Consider the following 15,872-nt stretch of genomic DNA (forward strand, 5'->3'; position numbering starts at 1 on the left):
GAGGGACACCAGCAGCCATGCTGAGGATCATCACTTTAAAGACCCAGCCTAGGGGGCTGAGGCCAGCTTGTCTCCCTCCATATAGGATGTAGCCAAAGCCACTTTGTCCTTAGACAAGCCTTAGACATGGAACAAAGCAGGTATCCCCCCATATCTAACCAAGGAGTCTCTTGACTCAAGGGCCCCAACAACATTGTTCCCTCCAGTTGTTTTCTGCAGTGCATCAAGAGACAAGCCCAAACAAACACAGGAGAAAACACCCCTGTCACTCTTCTCCTCAACCAGCCATCTCCCATGCTTGTGAACCTGATACACCATATTTTTATTGGCAGCTTCCTATATGACTCTGTCAGTGTTCCCTATCTGATGCCGTAACATGCTTCCACTGAAAACGCAAAATCCAGCATTATTAAATACTGCTTGTTGCTTTCCCTCCAAGCTCCCATTATCAGCTAAACATATAGTATATATTACATTGACTTTAGCTTCAGCTGTGCTACAATCTGTAACTATAGATACTACTTTTATTAGCTAGACTTGATCCATCCATTTCCATCAGTTTTCTGTTTTCAATTGTTAAGTCCTCTATCCAACAATACAACCAGTATTTATTGCAGCATAAATGCCTCACAGTCAAACCATAAACCATGTAAAAACCTGCATTGTGTAACACTGTTTTTAAATCAAACTAACAAAAGTCATGAAATATACAGAGCTAAATCAAATACTCTGGATCAAAATGTATTTTAGTGGTGAGCTAAGCAACAGACATACTTTTGCAGGGTCTGTAAAAACAATGGAGAAAAAAAATCCTAGCTTTTACTCATCTCTTTGTGCCTAGATAATTACTACATGAACTCATTTTTTTTAAGCAAAAACACTTGAGGACTTGTGCATTGTTTGGGAACAGTTTGCTTGGGATATAATTTGGCTTAGGTTATAATTTGGCTTGAAAGAGAAAGTCTTTGCGTAGATTTAGCTCAAATTACTGTTGATATTTATATATAAATGCGTGACAAAATTAGCTTGTTTCTTTTTGGCTTTACTTTGGCTTCTCTTTTGTATTTTTCTTTTTAAAACCATCTTCTCATGATAATATTCATCAGTAAACAAATAAAGCATAATTTGGAGTGCTCTCTGTTAGTCTTACCAGACCAATCCAATCCTAAGACCCTGATGAATTGCCTAAGGGTTTATGGAGTCATTGCAGCGTATTCTGTACAAGATCCTCTAAGTGCTGTGGGATTCATAGGGCATTATATGCCTAGGAAAGCTCTACTAGAGTAGAGCTGGTAAGTAAATAATTAATGTATATAATTGTTTTAATCTGCTTTTAAAAAGTATTTGCACCTCATCTCTTTCCCAGTTTAATCCTCTCCCTTATTTTGAAAGGTTTTATTAAAGTAACAGTGATTTTGTCTTAAATAAGTAAAATACTTACTTAAATAAGTAAAATACTTAGTAAAAAAACTTAAATAAGTTTTTTTGTCTTAAATAAGTACTGTTAGAAATTTGGTTTTGGACCCCCACATTTTTGGAACTTCCCAGCTACAGAAGTTTAGGATTAATCTTCCACATTTCTGCCACAAACAAATCTTGTCACATACTTGGCAATTACTATGAAATAATGTGGGTGTTGATAAAAGACTCCCTGCTATACCCCCATCAGAGAACATCAGCTAGTCAAATTAAGGTCACTTTCCTGAGCCTCCCCAAATAGTTGTAAGAAAGAAAAGTTATTAAGATACTGGTGTTCCTATAATCAGTGATTTTTGTTAGGATGAGTTTTTCTCAAACACACTCCATCATGGACTACAGAGGAATGACAAGAGAGGGGGAAAAAGACTGAAAAATAATAGTAGACAGTGCAAGTGACTAACTATACACTACAATTTAAAGCAAAAGAAGTCTCCACTGTTACCAAATGCATGTGTAAGTATGTATTTGTACTTTGGCTTTTAATATAAATGGGAGGGGATGGTTTCTGAGAGGTGATACCAGATAAGAAGTGGCTGAGAGACAAAGCTGAGGAACTGAGGTTCCCTAGTGCATACTGGTGGCCTTATGATCACCGTTGATCATTAAGCAGCTTTAGGATTACCACTAATGGATATCTGCTCTAAATGTTACTGAATTGGTTGTGAACATATTCCACGGCAAACACATCAGATTTCTGTATCAAAAAACAGTCATCTGCTGACCACTTTGACTCTCCAACAATAGACTGGAAAGCAGTTTGAGGCATATCTGTTCAAACAGTCCCTCTGCCATGACTCATCTAGTCGTTATTCTCAGACACATAAATAGAGGAAACAGGATTTACTGAGAATTCAGATAATATTCTTGGTTTTATGGGACAACTGGATTTTTAAACCATTCATAGCATTAGGCTCTTAACTGCCCCTTGATTTAGCTCAGAAAATGAAAACATGCTAATCCTAAAATTGCATTTTGCATCTTAGATGGAGTTTGCACTCCTTTTTTTTTTTTTCATCATTTTGTGTACACTCTGTTCTTTGTTCCACATGGCTCTTCTACTTCTCTCTCCTGTCTTTTGTTTCTTTCTTCTTTCAAGGTCCTAATTGTTTGGTTTTTTCCCTGTGATGCCCAAGTTAGTAACTCCTCTGATCCCAATTCTCCCCCACTTCAGAGGCCAGAGTTCTTACACTAGTCCTCAGCAAATTTCATTCCTTATCTTCAGATGGCATACCTAACCTCTAAAGCCACAGACTTGCAGCATTTTTAGAGTTCCCTTCCTTCTGTGTGTTCATCTGAAGTCACTACCCCTCTCAGGCTGTTCCCCTGACAGGGCTAGTCCCCAGGTGCCCTCACCCCTGTCCTGTTCAACACGAAACAGGGAGCCCTGCTCACACAAACTGGTAGAGTGGCAGGACAGTAAGCTGCAGCAGCAGGGCTCAAGAGCTAAACATAGGAACAAGTGTCTGATCACAACTAAAGACCAGATTTAAGCTCCACCAGGGAGGCATGCTATCCCACAAAGGAAGTAGAAAAAGCACGTCCTTAGTCTGATGGACGGTTTCTATTTTTGACTTATAAAATACTCATTCCCATGTTGCCTTTTAGATGAATGGAAATCAGAGTTAGAGCAGTGTGGATTGACCTTCTCCCCTTTCCCTTTGTCCTCAGGGTGCATCGATCCTCAGAATGATTCAAGACTGGATTACACCAGAGCTCTTCCAGAAAGGCTGTCAGGTAAAGGTGGCACCAAACCCATCAGACATACAGCCCATCTTCATGTGACAATAGCAAAGCCAGTAGTCAAAAAGTGAATATCAGAGATCCTGGTATTGGTAGCAGAAGTACTTAGTGAATTTCAATACTGAGTGGACAACATGGAGGGGAAGAAGTTCCATGCTCCCACAGAAGCAGGAATGTGAACTGCATAAAGATTTGATAACCAGACAGTGAGGACGTAAATTCCTGACAGCTTTTAGTGGAAAAACCTCCTCTAACCCACTGTTATCCTGTTGTCAACTGGGATCCACTCAATCTCCTGTAAAGTGTGTCTGTGGCTTCCTATGGCCACAATCCTCCAACCCACCCAAGGCTGCTATGTAGAAACACTCTTAGAGGTATAAGCTCATCCGTGCCCTGATGCAGGGACACCCAGCCCTAGAACATCAATAGGAAGAAGAAAAGGGATATATTGCACAGTTCATAGTCCTTTCTTATGGAGGAAATACGTGGTGCTGCAAAATGACAAAACGGGAGAAAGGAGCCATCCCAGAAGGAGAAAGGTTGTCTGTCCTTTATTCTGAACAGACATTGGTAACAGGCATTGCAGGGCAGGCTTACCACATTTGCTCTTACTTCCCTCTCTCAGGAAGAGCTGCTATTTATGGGCTGCTACAAGATTGTTGTACTTTCCTGTACTTCCCCTTTCACATATTCAATCAGAACAGTTACCTAATATGGGAAAATACAGCCACCTTGTTTCCAAGAGCCTAGCCCTTCCCTTCTGCTCAGAGCCTTCAGGAGCACGAAGGTAGGCAGCTGTGGCCAACTACGAAACAAACAGCACCATCTACTGACTGAACACCACCGGGAGCAGGTGACAGGGTAGGAAAACACCCGCCAAGCATCCAGGGAAGACAGAGGATGGGAATAAGGTTTAAGCATTGCAAACTCTTTGCTGAACACCATTACTCCGTGTAACAATCATTTTGATCAAAACTTAGAGGTGACTTGACTTTGCTAATTCCACTCTTAGTCCACAGGTAGTGAAATCTCATCAAATATCTTCCTCCTGCTAAACAGCCTCTTGCATTAGTAAAAAATTGCAACAGGGTATAGTGGTGTCCATTTAAACAAAACACAGAGAACTCTTCAAATACAAATTTATTTCTTACTAACAAGTCACTCTGGAAAATGCTGACTTTTGGTGTTATGGGATGCATTGGACAGCAAAGGAATTTCATCAGCTGAATACTGAACCATTTAATCTCCCACTCTCAGGTACTACCACCCATGTGTGGATACTCTGTGCAACTGAGAGGTACTCTCTGTATCCCTGTACAACTGAATATGTGTATTGTTTCCATAGGCAAACAAGAAACACTATTTGCGCCATAGTATTTTCAGGGTTTTCCATCTTTTTCTAGGCATATTTGAAGAAATACCATTTCCAGAATGCCAAGACACAACAGTTTTGGGAAGCTCTGGAAGAGGTATGTTTTGCATCCACCCAAATCCTTGCTACTAAATGTTTCATATCTCACCCACTGATTTCAGTTTCTCAAACTTGTAATGATCTGTAGCTCTTCTGTCAATGAGAGATCACAAGCTAGGCAGCCTCCCAGTATAGTTCTCTTTTTTTCTTTTTTTCTTTCTTCTTTTTTTATTTTTTGCATAAGGCTGTGGGAGTGGAATAAGAACTGAGAACGGGGCCCTTGCTAACAAACAACCTGCTACTGAAACATTCCCCCTGCAACTCAAACTCATTTCACCTGTGTAAACACCTCTCGTCCATCATCATGCACCCCATACTGTCTCTTTTCTCTCTCCAGATTCAGGTGTTTGAAAGCCCTCAGTAGTATCAATTCCCAAGTAATTTTGGTGCTTATATCCCTCTCTAGCTTCTGAATCCCAGTTGGGTCATCATCTATGCCACCATTTTCTGATCTTTCCTGTTCCTTGAGGCTGGCCTATTCCATCTATCTCATTAACCCGCCCATTACACTGGCATACTGCCAGGTTCTTCCCTGATATTATTTCCTTTTCTTCCAGCCCTGTACACGTGCACACAGCCTAAATTGTGCTTTTGTGTCTCTTTTCTAGTTCCAGTCTTCTCTTTGGTCCTAGACTTCTTCCTACTCAGCAGAACTTCTTACTGTCTCTCTCTAGTGCTTTGCATCTTCACATCATCTACCTCACCTGGAGAAGGAAACACTAGAAGTGACCCTAGCTCACTTCTCTCACAGGTGGCATTCTGGGAAGGTAGTGACAGCTTTCTCCAGCTCCAGTTCCTAGGACGGATGTTCAGGGTTCGCAGAATGAATCAAATTTTACATTAGTGCAGGTGCTGGTGGTTAATACTGGCTCTTCCTTCACACTCCAAACAGGACACACTGCAAGGAGGCTTCTGGCTTTAAAAATCCCACTGTGTCCTTTCTGTCCTATTCAGATTTTCTGTCAGAAAAAAATTGAGAGATCTTTGAGCATTCAAGGGCCCTCAAAGGTTCCTCAGTATTTCTTGTCCATGTTACTGGCCAGTGTCCTGCCTACACATTTCTCATTTCTTCTGTGGGTGTTCAAGTTTCCAAATAATTTATTTATTTGGAAATATATATATATATATATATATATATATATATATATATATATATATATATTTCCAAATAAATAAAAGGCACCATAAAAGGATTTAATGGAGGATATTTTTTGTCCTGAATCTGCCTCTTTCTTCTTCTTAATACCAGAGACTTTCTTTTCTTTTAGGACTGATTTTCCATTTTCACTGCAACCTTCTTCCATCATTCATAGGCAAGTAATAAACCTGTGAAGGAAGTCATGGACACATGGACTAGGCAGATGGGCTACCCTGTTTTGGAGATGGGAAATAATTCAGTATTCACACAGAAACGTTTTCTTTTGGATCCCAATGCAAATGCTTCTCATCCCCCTTCTGATCTTGGGTAAGTTCCTACTGCAAATGTAGATACAAACCAGGTAGAAACTAAGTAAGATGTGCCTCATTAAATGCATTTACAAAAACAAGTAAAAAAAAAAAAGAACTCAAACAAAGCCCCAAACAAACAAACAAACATCCCCACTAAAAACCACAAATAAACAAACAAAACCCCAAAAAACTATACAGGTTTTCTCTTGGGAAACACAATACCTCTCTTCAAATTTGAATTCTTCAAATTCCATCATAGTAAGCTCCATAAAAAAATAGTAAAACCAGAATATCTGTTAAGATATTTTATTTAGGAGATACAAAACAATAAATCTTTCTTCCTGGAGGTAGGAGGAGATACCATAACCTTAATTTTTTTTTTTTTTTCCTGGAAGTTAGTGACCATTTACTTAACCCAGGGTTATAAAGATGACATGTATTTCCCATAGCATTTGTCACCAAGGGGAAATCTCCCTGGGATGAAGTATAATATACTAATATGGAAGAGAAGCTGACTACTCAAAAGGGCAGTAATAATTAAAATTAATAATTTTAGCAGCCCTATGCAGGTGGCTGACATTAGGCTCACAGCATGCTCTGCTGTCCCACATCCCTGATTGCCTGGTCACAGTCCTGGTCAGGCTGTGCTGTGGCTCCATTCCTGCCCAAATTTCTCATCTTTGTCCTGGGCATGCCCTGGAGTGAGGAATCTGCACCTACCCAATAAAGGTATACAAGGAGCTGAGGAGCAAGAGGTAAGGCTGCATTTGCCTCCCACTCTTTTTTAGTGAAGGAATTAGGGCTGTCTTGGAGAAGAAAAATAGGCTGGAAAAGGCAAGAGGCCCTCTTAACTATATCACAGTGTTGTTTAAACTCTTTCAGGTTTTCCATCTGTAAAAAAAACTTTTGTAACACTTAACCATTTATTTCAAGTCAGTATTGCAAAGATTAACTAGTGTCTGCACAAAGCCCTAGACACATCAGCATTAACCTTGACACCAATTATTGACATATAATCATGTTTTATTAAATCAATTGCTTTGTATCCTGCTAGAACATTGCCTGACATTATTTAGTAAATGTATATGTCCTGACATTATTTAGTAAGTGTATATGTTCATAAGCACAAGTCAGCTTCATAAAACAAGATGTAAGCATTAAAATAAACAAACAAAGAAAGACATATTGGAGGGTTTTTTTACCATTTGGCTTCAAATGTAATTTGATTTTCTTTCCCATTAAATAATTTCAGTTACAAATGGAATATACCAGTCAAATTTAAGCTTGGTGATTCATCAGGTTATACGTTCTACAATGCATCAGATTCTACAGGTAAATTTCTTCTCTTTTAAAGATAATGAATGGATGAAACTTAAATCATTTGCAAAAAAACAGAGCACAGAATGAACTTTCACACTTCCCAGTTTTCAGATGTGGAAGCTAGCACACAGCTTGGTTGTACTGCAATAATTTCAGTGATAAGATTACTATTTCCCCTGTACAAAAATTATGTAAATTTAGGTTCAGTTTCAGTATAGTGCTTAAGCATCTGTTTAAATACAGTCCTATTCAAGGAAACATCCATGCATACTCGTAGTTATAATGCACTAAAATCAATTTGGCTTAGATATGGCAATTGTCCAGTCTAAGAAAAGAGAAGTCAGAGGCTGATGAATGCTTGTGTGGCATGGTAAACTGGCAACTTGAGTTCAATTAAAGAAAAAGAAGTAAAAATGATTAATCACCTGTTCTTATGCTGATTTCAGAATTGAGAAAATTCCTATGTGGTTCTTTTTTATCATTGTTCTATTATGCAGTCAAATCTGAATTTCTTGTACTACACCTCCAGTGGACAAAATTGTGGGGAAAAATTACTGACTTTTTTCAGATTTTAAATTACATCCCATTGAATTTCATAAACATTACAGTTGGCTCATCTTTTCTTGTACTTGTTTGTTACTTATTTTAAATGAAATTTGTCTTTTGTTCTAGGTTTTTTTTTTTAACCTGATTGCTTTTAGTATCCATGCAAAAGCGAACAAAAATATCTTATGTCATGATACAAGTCAGAAGTTAACACAAAGAAATTTTCTTTCTCTGATTTCCACATGATCTGAAGGCTTCAAGGGACTATTAACTTCACAGATCATGCAAATTCTTGATTAAGTGCTTCTTTCTTACATTCACAAAATTTCTGTCTTGCAGGGGAAACAGCAACTGTAGGGAAAAATCCGTTTAGAAATATCTTGTATGTAACATCCAAACAGAAACATGCTTTTAACTACAGCCACCCTCAAAACACAGATTCAAAACCATTGTTTTCAATGGGAAATAGAAAAATTTTCATAACTAGCATCACCAACTGGACCAGGCCAAACTTCTGAGAAAAAACATTTTTCAAGCATTCATTTTAAATGGGAAAATCCTTAAACATGAGTGCTTGCATGAAGTCTCAGCCCATTTTGTAAATCTTTTATCAACAGCTATGAAAATAGAATCAAAGAAGAGTACAGGAAAGAAAAGTTGAAGTTAGTTGAAACAAACTGAAAAATGAAACTAATGGAGGATAAAATATGAGAACTTTAATAGTGCACATGAGGATGAAAAAAGTTTAAAAGTATATATTTGCAAGAATTGCTTCTTTGCAATTTTTTACTTCTTAAAATGATACAAAATCTCACCATCCTCATCCTACTTACAATGACCTCCATTTCAAATTTAACAAACTAGCTACCCCTAGTAATTACTGCAATTCATTGTTTTAAGACAAGTGCTGGCATTCATCAAAATCCATAATAATTCATCTCTACTCAGAGCCATTTAAAAATAAATAAAGAAATAAATGAAATTAAGGGTTGGACCTTATTTTGATATCCATTAAAACCAAATAACACTTTTGGAATCAAGGAATCTCCAGTGAAATCTGCATCATATAAGGTGCACAAACTGATGACTGTTTGTTTTGTAGGAATTAGAATATCAGCTTCTCCTGATACTTTTCTGAACATTAATCCAGACCACATTGGATTCTTTCGGGTGAATTATGATAGTCAAAACTGGGCCACCTTAAGCCTTCTTCTGCTCCAAAACCACACAGTGAGTGATGTAATGTCTAACCTGTCTGGTGGATCTTTTATAAGAGGTCTGTAGAGGCTGGGGATTTTCTGCAAATAATCTGTATATTCTTGATCCCTCTTTTCCTCTTTTCATACAGAGTTTTTCAGCTGCTGATCGCGCAGGGATTTTGGATGATGCTTTTTCTTTAGCAAGGTAAATTAATTCTCTACAAAAATCTAGCGATTTCAATACAAGTTTTTCAGTTTCTGTTGCCTAATAATTAGAATTCGCGCAACCCAGGTGGTTGAAAGAAATTTTCTGACTTTGGTATGAGCTTTAATTCTTTGTTGCTTTATCTTGTCCTCCAAAAGGGGTGCATTTAAGTATGCATTGTCAACTTGCATTACCATTGCAATCATGAGAAATGCTGCCTTTCAGTACTATGGCAAGGAAAAAGCAGGCTTTAATTGCACAGGTCTTAGAAAGGGGTGTTTTCTCCATATAATTAGCAATAATGGAAGCACTCCAGAAGAGGTTAGGTACCCAGAAAAGTAGAGGCATACCTACAATGCATACCAAGGCATTGAGTAGCTACCACCTCAGCTAGTAGTTTGTTTAGAAACTTGATTGGAAACTTCTAGATCTTGAGCCCAGCCATGCTGACACAGATAAAATTTAGGCAATCTGTAACAGCCTCTAAGACTATGTCTACTCAGCCTTTCAGGATGTCACCAACCAGCAGTTCCTTTCTTTTTTTGTGATATTAATGTCAGTCAGTTAAGGACTGCCCACTTCTAGGCACACTGAGCTGCTGCACAATGCTAGCAGTCTTCTCACAACAGCACAACTCCTACAATTAGGCATTGATCAACAGCAATCCTTGGTTATCTCTTTGGAAAACACTTTCCAAGTTACATTCCAGACTAGTTTCTCCCTCACAAACTTTACTATTTCAGGCCTTCTAAAGTAAATAGTAAATCTAATATCTTTGAAGAAGCAAGTTCTTCAAATTCATTAAAATAACAGAAGTTATGTTTTCTCCTTCCACAGACCTGGACTTGTGAGTTACTCTGTTCCCCTGGAACTCACAAAATACCTAAGAAGCGAAACAGAGTATTTACCTTGGAATAGAGCTGTATCAGCTGTAACTTACCTTGCAGACATGCTCAAAGATGATAAAGATCTCTATCCCCTGTTTCAGGTGATGAAGCAAAATAAAAGCCAATCTGGCTTGGAATCAATGAATCTGATAATTCAGAATCTCTCACAAGAATAATAGTGAAGTTCAAGTGATTTTCAGTGTTGCTGAACTATTAACATTTACTTTTCATTACTGTTCTCTTAAAAAAAACCCTCTAAACACTGCTTCGTAGTTATCTGAATTACTTGGATTCTGCATTCAGGACTATGCACTTGGAGAAAAGACATTATGCCTAATTATTCTTATAATCTGTCATCCTAAGGCATGTTACAGGTATTTATTAGTCAAGGCTGTCCTGCATTCAATAAAGAAGTATGTATAGGGGACAGCAAAATCTCAAACACCTGTCCTCAGCACAAAGGATAGCTATATCTCTATGTGGCAGTGAGTAGGTTTGTTAGTTGACCTAAAATACTGAACATGATTTAATTGTCACTAAAGTATGTCCTGAACTATCATCTCTGGAAAGCAGTTGTGGCAGTGTGTCCTTGCTGTACCCCAGCCTTCATCTGGGAGCACAGACAAGGCTGGAGAGAAGCAGGTTGGCTTTGTCCCATCTGCACACCAGTATTGCAAGCATTCAGACTTGGAATGCTGTGGGGATCTGAAAAGATTGTGTGTGTGCCTGTTCATGTTACTTCTCATTCAAGAGATGCTAGCTCTGGGAAAAAAATTAAGGAGAACAAACTATGAAATTAAATATATTATTTAAAGAAATCTACACATGTAACCAACACCAATTTTCTACCTCAGGAATATTTTCGCAATCTGGTAAAACCAACTGTGAATAAACTGGGCTGGGAGGATTCTGGAGACCATTTGCAGAGGTGGGACAATCTTTATTTGTTCCTTCTCATGTTATTGATGCATTCAAACAATAGTTAGCTGTAGGAAAATATCTGTCTCACTCTCTTTCTCTCTCTTTCCAAGGCTTCTTCGTACATCTGTTCTAGACTTTGCCTGCAGTATGAATGACACAGAATCTTTGAGCAGTGCTTCTCAGCTCTTCGATAGGTGGTTACGAGGAGAAACGTGAGTGCTCACATCTTTTGTGGTTTGTGAGAACACAGCACTGATCTCAAGTAGGAAAGGGGGAAGAATATTTAAGTACTGTTTCTTTATTTTAGTATTGCTGCAAATCTCCGACTCATAGTATATCGCTATGGGATGCAGAACTCAGCCAATGAGACATCATGGAATTACATGTTCAACAAATACCAAGAAACTTCATTAGCCCAAGAAAAAGAAAAGCTGCTATATGGCCTGGCATCAGTGAGGAACATCACCCTTTTGGACAGGTGATTTAAACACACACAGATTTCTCTTTTCCTACAGAAGCAACTGATTGCTGGTTGCTCATTCCCCTCTTCTTTTCTTCTGTGATGTCATTTTGGTCAGATTACACCATGAGGAATACAACACATTTTCAAGACCAGTTATCTAACATGCCTCTCTAAGATTGTGCTATGGCAGGAAAAAAGCCTTGTTCTTTTAGCGGAAGATATTGAAGACATGGTAGTTGCTGCATACAATCAACAACCTTCAGCTCTTCCTACAGTGTGTTCACCCTGTGCAATTTTAGTTGCTTAATAGTTAATTATCAAGAGTAAATTAGTCATCCATTTCCTCTTTAATCAGTGAAGAGAGGCCAAACCTACAATGCACTGCTTATCCCAGACCAGGAAAGGGGCTTAAAATCAATAGAAAGAATTGCTTTGGGGTGTTGTCAGTCATCCTCCATTACCTCCAGTTTGCTTAGCCTGGATGTCTACTTTCTAACTAGCTAAAATTAGGCAAACAGCCTTAAGCAATTGTTATTAACAGTCCTATGAAGGCATCCATGTGAACTTGCAATGCTCCCTAAGGTGCTGTGCAGAAGTGCTCAAGCTAGAACCAAAAATGTTGAATTCATGCTGCCATGGCAATGATGAGTTTGCCCCAGAGTGGTCCAGCAGACTGACTGACTTGGCAGGCTGTCACCCTGCATAGGCACACTGGCTACTTTAGGCTTATCTGATAACTTTGCATGTTGTTGTATCATGTACCACTTATGCAAGCAAACATCTACACCACTGTATTGGAGCCCTATCTAAATATCATAACATGGTATGCTTGAAAGAGTTCCAAGTTTAAAGGAGAGGAAACAAGGAAGTATAGGAGATTCAGAAAGAGTAAATATAAGAATTAGAGTAATTGAAATAACGGTAGGAAGCAGCTGCATTCCTAAATTCTTGTAACTGCAACAGCCATAATCTAAAGCCATTAAATAGCTAATGGCTGACATTATTAAGACATGAATTAATTAGCTAGATCAGACTATATTTGCAGAAAACAAAAAATCCCTCCTAAAGCAGGGAAAGCTTGTCTCTTAATTTACTATTAAAATAACAAACAAGGATGGAAGAGCAAACAGATTGAATAAAATTGTCCATTACATATAGGGAAAAAGAAGACAATCCTTAATCCCGACACACAACAGCTTGAAAGGGTGTTCTTCTGCAGCTGCTGCTGTGAATCCATGACCATGCTACTCATCTCCCTGCAAACATGTGTGCTTCACCCCATCAGTCAAAACCATCTGTGCCATAACTGGAAGTATAACTGCAGCACTTGCAGCCATGCTCTGCCCAAATGAATTTTAATTTTGTATGGATAAAAGTTTCCAAACAAACAGCACAGATGTCAGTGTGAGCAAGCCACCTGTGCATGTATTCATGGTCCCTGTAAGATCTTTAAAGTCTGGACTACTACTTTTTTTGGTGCTTGGCTTAACAGGCTGAACTACTAACTGATCCAGTCTTGTTTTCTCTACTGCATTAAAATATAGAAATAATAATGGGGTTTGGCTATTTTCAAGTAGAGACATAAACTCTACCTACTTTGCTAAAGAGATTCCTAACCAAGATTTCTTTCAATACAATTATGTCTTGACACAAGTTACATTTTAGATCTGTGTACTTACCTATAAAATGCTCTAGGAAAAAAAATAATATTCCTGTTTGGAAATGGCTCTCATTGATTCCTATGGCATTTCCCTTAGATATCTGAAATATATTTACAACACCAGCCTCATCAAAAGCCAAGATGTGTTCACGGTCCTGAAATACATCTCATATAACACCTATGGGAAAACAATGGCCTGGGACTGGATACGACTGAACTGGCAGTACTTAGTTGACAGGTACTCTAATGAACTCATGGGAAACGACATCCACCTGTAAATCTTGTTACATGCCATGTTGTTCTGTGTTTTCATTGTACAGTTATAATCACTGGCCTTTGCAAAATGAAAACTGAAAGCTTATTCAACACAATTACATCCATTTGTGGAAAAAGTACTTTGTTGCTAACTTGAAAACCATTCTTTCCCTAAATGAAAGGTAAATGGTCATCAAGGAGAAAAAGTTTTACCAAGGCTACAGAAATCTGGTTATTGCATGGAAATTAGTGAATCAAATCTCCACTCTTGTGACTGATTTCATATCAAGAAGACAAGAGTATAAATTATGGCTTTTTAAAAATTTTATTCTAATGGTTAACAGCAAGCGGCAGACATACAGATGAGCAGTGGAAGTAATTGCAAACCTTTTAACTTTTCTCCTCAATATTTAAGTGACCTGTCTCTTTTTCCATCTCCTTTCTGAGTGCTTGGTGAGGGCACAGAAGGAAAGCACACCTGCAAGCCTAGAGCTGTGATGTGGACAGTTTTTGTATTGCTAAGCAGCAATATTCCTAACTTCCAGCCTGAGACAATCAGTACTCACTTGAAAAAAATTATTCCACCATAAGAGATCACTCCATTAGTAAACACATTTAAGAACAGCTCAGATATTATGTAGGAGTATTATTTTTCAACTATTTCGAAAAATGCTATAATTTGAGTGTACCTGCTTTATTGTAACACAATTAGAAGTTTAAGCTTCAGATAATTATGGTTTTGCATTAAACATAATTTATTAAATTGTTTTTCTAGATTCACTATAAATGACAGAAACCTTGGTCGAATAGTAACTATTGCCCAAACCTTCAACACTGAGCTCCAGCTTTGGCAGGTACGATGACATCAATTCTCTTGAATTTAAGTCAATATATTTAACTATCTTCTGGACAGGAAACTTTTTTTTTTTTGTCCTCTAAATGCTTAAAGCAGCAGGAGTTAACTGTGAAACTATTCCAGTGCTACTAGCATGAGCTTATAGATCTCTCCCAGTCAGAATTACCCGACTGTGGCTTTGTAAAAAGCCACTTGCCCAATAGCAGCATTATTTACTTCACATCAATTTCTTTTCTTTTTTCCAGATGGAAAATTTCTTTGAAAAATACCCTAATGCTGGGGCAGGAGAAATGCCCAGGAGTCAGACACTGGAGCAAGTGAAGAGCAACATCAAATGGCTAAAAGAAAATAAGGAAGAAATACAATCATGGCTGAAAAGCACAGTAAGGCTTCAAGGTCTTATTTTGTGAAAAGGATCAGGCACTCAAATCTTCAATGATGTTTAGCAATGTGGATTTCTCACCTAGGTACCTTAGAGGACTAAGACCTAATATTTTTTCCTACACTCAGGAGACCACTGCCAGAGCAATGTTAGTGTAGTTGCTTAGCAGGAATAGCTTTATATGTTGAGAGCTGAATTTGCCTGAACAAACAGGACAAAGACTTAAAGTCATTCAAAGCAGAAGTGATGGCAGAACTGGTGTCCTTGCTGATCACTCTGGTCTCACTCCTTATGCACGCCACTCTGCAAAGCTACTTCTTGGTTCGCACAGAAGTATGTCTAGTATACTCAGGGATTCCTTTCCAAGTGCACCTCATAGGAGCTTTCTCCTGAAGGAAAGGGAATTAAACAGTAGTTTTGACATTGTCTGAAAATCATCTCCCATATTCATAGCTGTAAAAATACTATGTCTGGGATTTAGGTTTGCTTTCTGATACTACAGAAAGGCCAGTTAAGCTTTCTTCTCAATTGATTTTTGAAGTTTAACTACTAGTACACAAGGGATCAATACTATCAACTTCTTTTTCAATGTTATTACTTGGGATTCTGTAGCTTAGAGTAAGGGTTGACTTGGTTACTTTTGTCTTATTTCTAAATCTTAAAAAAACCAAAAAAAGATAATTTGTAGCAGCAGATACTGCAAACAAGACATGCTTTACTTACTGTTTCTTTTCTTATAGAAAAATAAAATTTAAAAATCTACATGAAATCTCAGTCTCTTTCTAATGAAATTATGAAACTTCATGGGTTATAGAAGAACAGCTGTTACATGGCTCAGCTGTGCTGTACATAATAGCTTCAGTGACTTCTGAGGGGGCAGAAATCTATTAACTCCTCTGAGAAAACACAGAAAAAATAGGAAATGCACCCAGAGGGATCAGATGAGTCTGACTGCTGCAACTGAGTCTATTGCAGGACTACAGACGGCAAAGAAAGAATTCTCAGTCCCAAGCCCCTCTGCCCTTGTGATGCTGGAGAA

At 38.1% G+C, this 15,872-nt stretch overlaps 1 protein-coding gene across 1 annotated transcript in view; it reads left to right on the forward strand.

Moving 5' to 3' along the window:
* Positions 1-15,595, forward strand: part of ENPEP (glutamyl aminopeptidase) — a 34,127-nt gene extending 18,532 nt beyond the window's left edge. The window contains exons 9-21 of the mRNA XM_053940726.1: positions 3,148-3,213; positions 4,623-4,688; positions 6,004-6,155; positions 7,392-7,471; positions 9,108-9,235; positions 9,354-9,409; positions 10,247-10,397; positions 11,151-11,224; positions 11,328-11,429; positions 11,525-11,695; positions 13,438-13,578; positions 14,371-14,449; positions 14,697-15,595. Of these exons, the coding sequence (XP_053796701.1) occupies positions 3,148-3,213; positions 4,623-4,688; positions 6,004-6,155; positions 7,392-7,471; positions 9,108-9,235; positions 9,354-9,409; positions 10,247-10,397; positions 11,151-11,224; positions 11,328-11,429; positions 11,525-11,695; positions 13,438-13,578; positions 14,371-14,449; positions 14,697-14,861 (1,431 nt within the window). The 3' untranslated portion in view covers positions 14,862-15,595. The remainder of the gene's footprint in view (positions 1-3,147; positions 3,214-4,622; positions 4,689-6,003; positions 6,156-7,391; positions 7,472-9,107; positions 9,236-9,353; positions 9,410-10,246; positions 10,398-11,150; positions 11,225-11,327; positions 11,430-11,524; positions 11,696-13,437; positions 13,579-14,370; positions 14,450-14,696) is intronic.
* Positions 15,596-15,872: the final 277 nt, after the last annotated feature.

The sequence above is a fragment of the Vidua chalybeata genome, chromosome 4 (genome assembly GCF_026979565.1).
Source record: "Vidua chalybeata isolate OUT-0048 chromosome 4, bVidCha1 merged haplotype, whole genome shotgun sequence".
NCBI classification, from domain to species: Eukaryota; Metazoa; Chordata; class Aves; order Passeriformes; family Viduidae; genus Vidua; species Vidua chalybeata.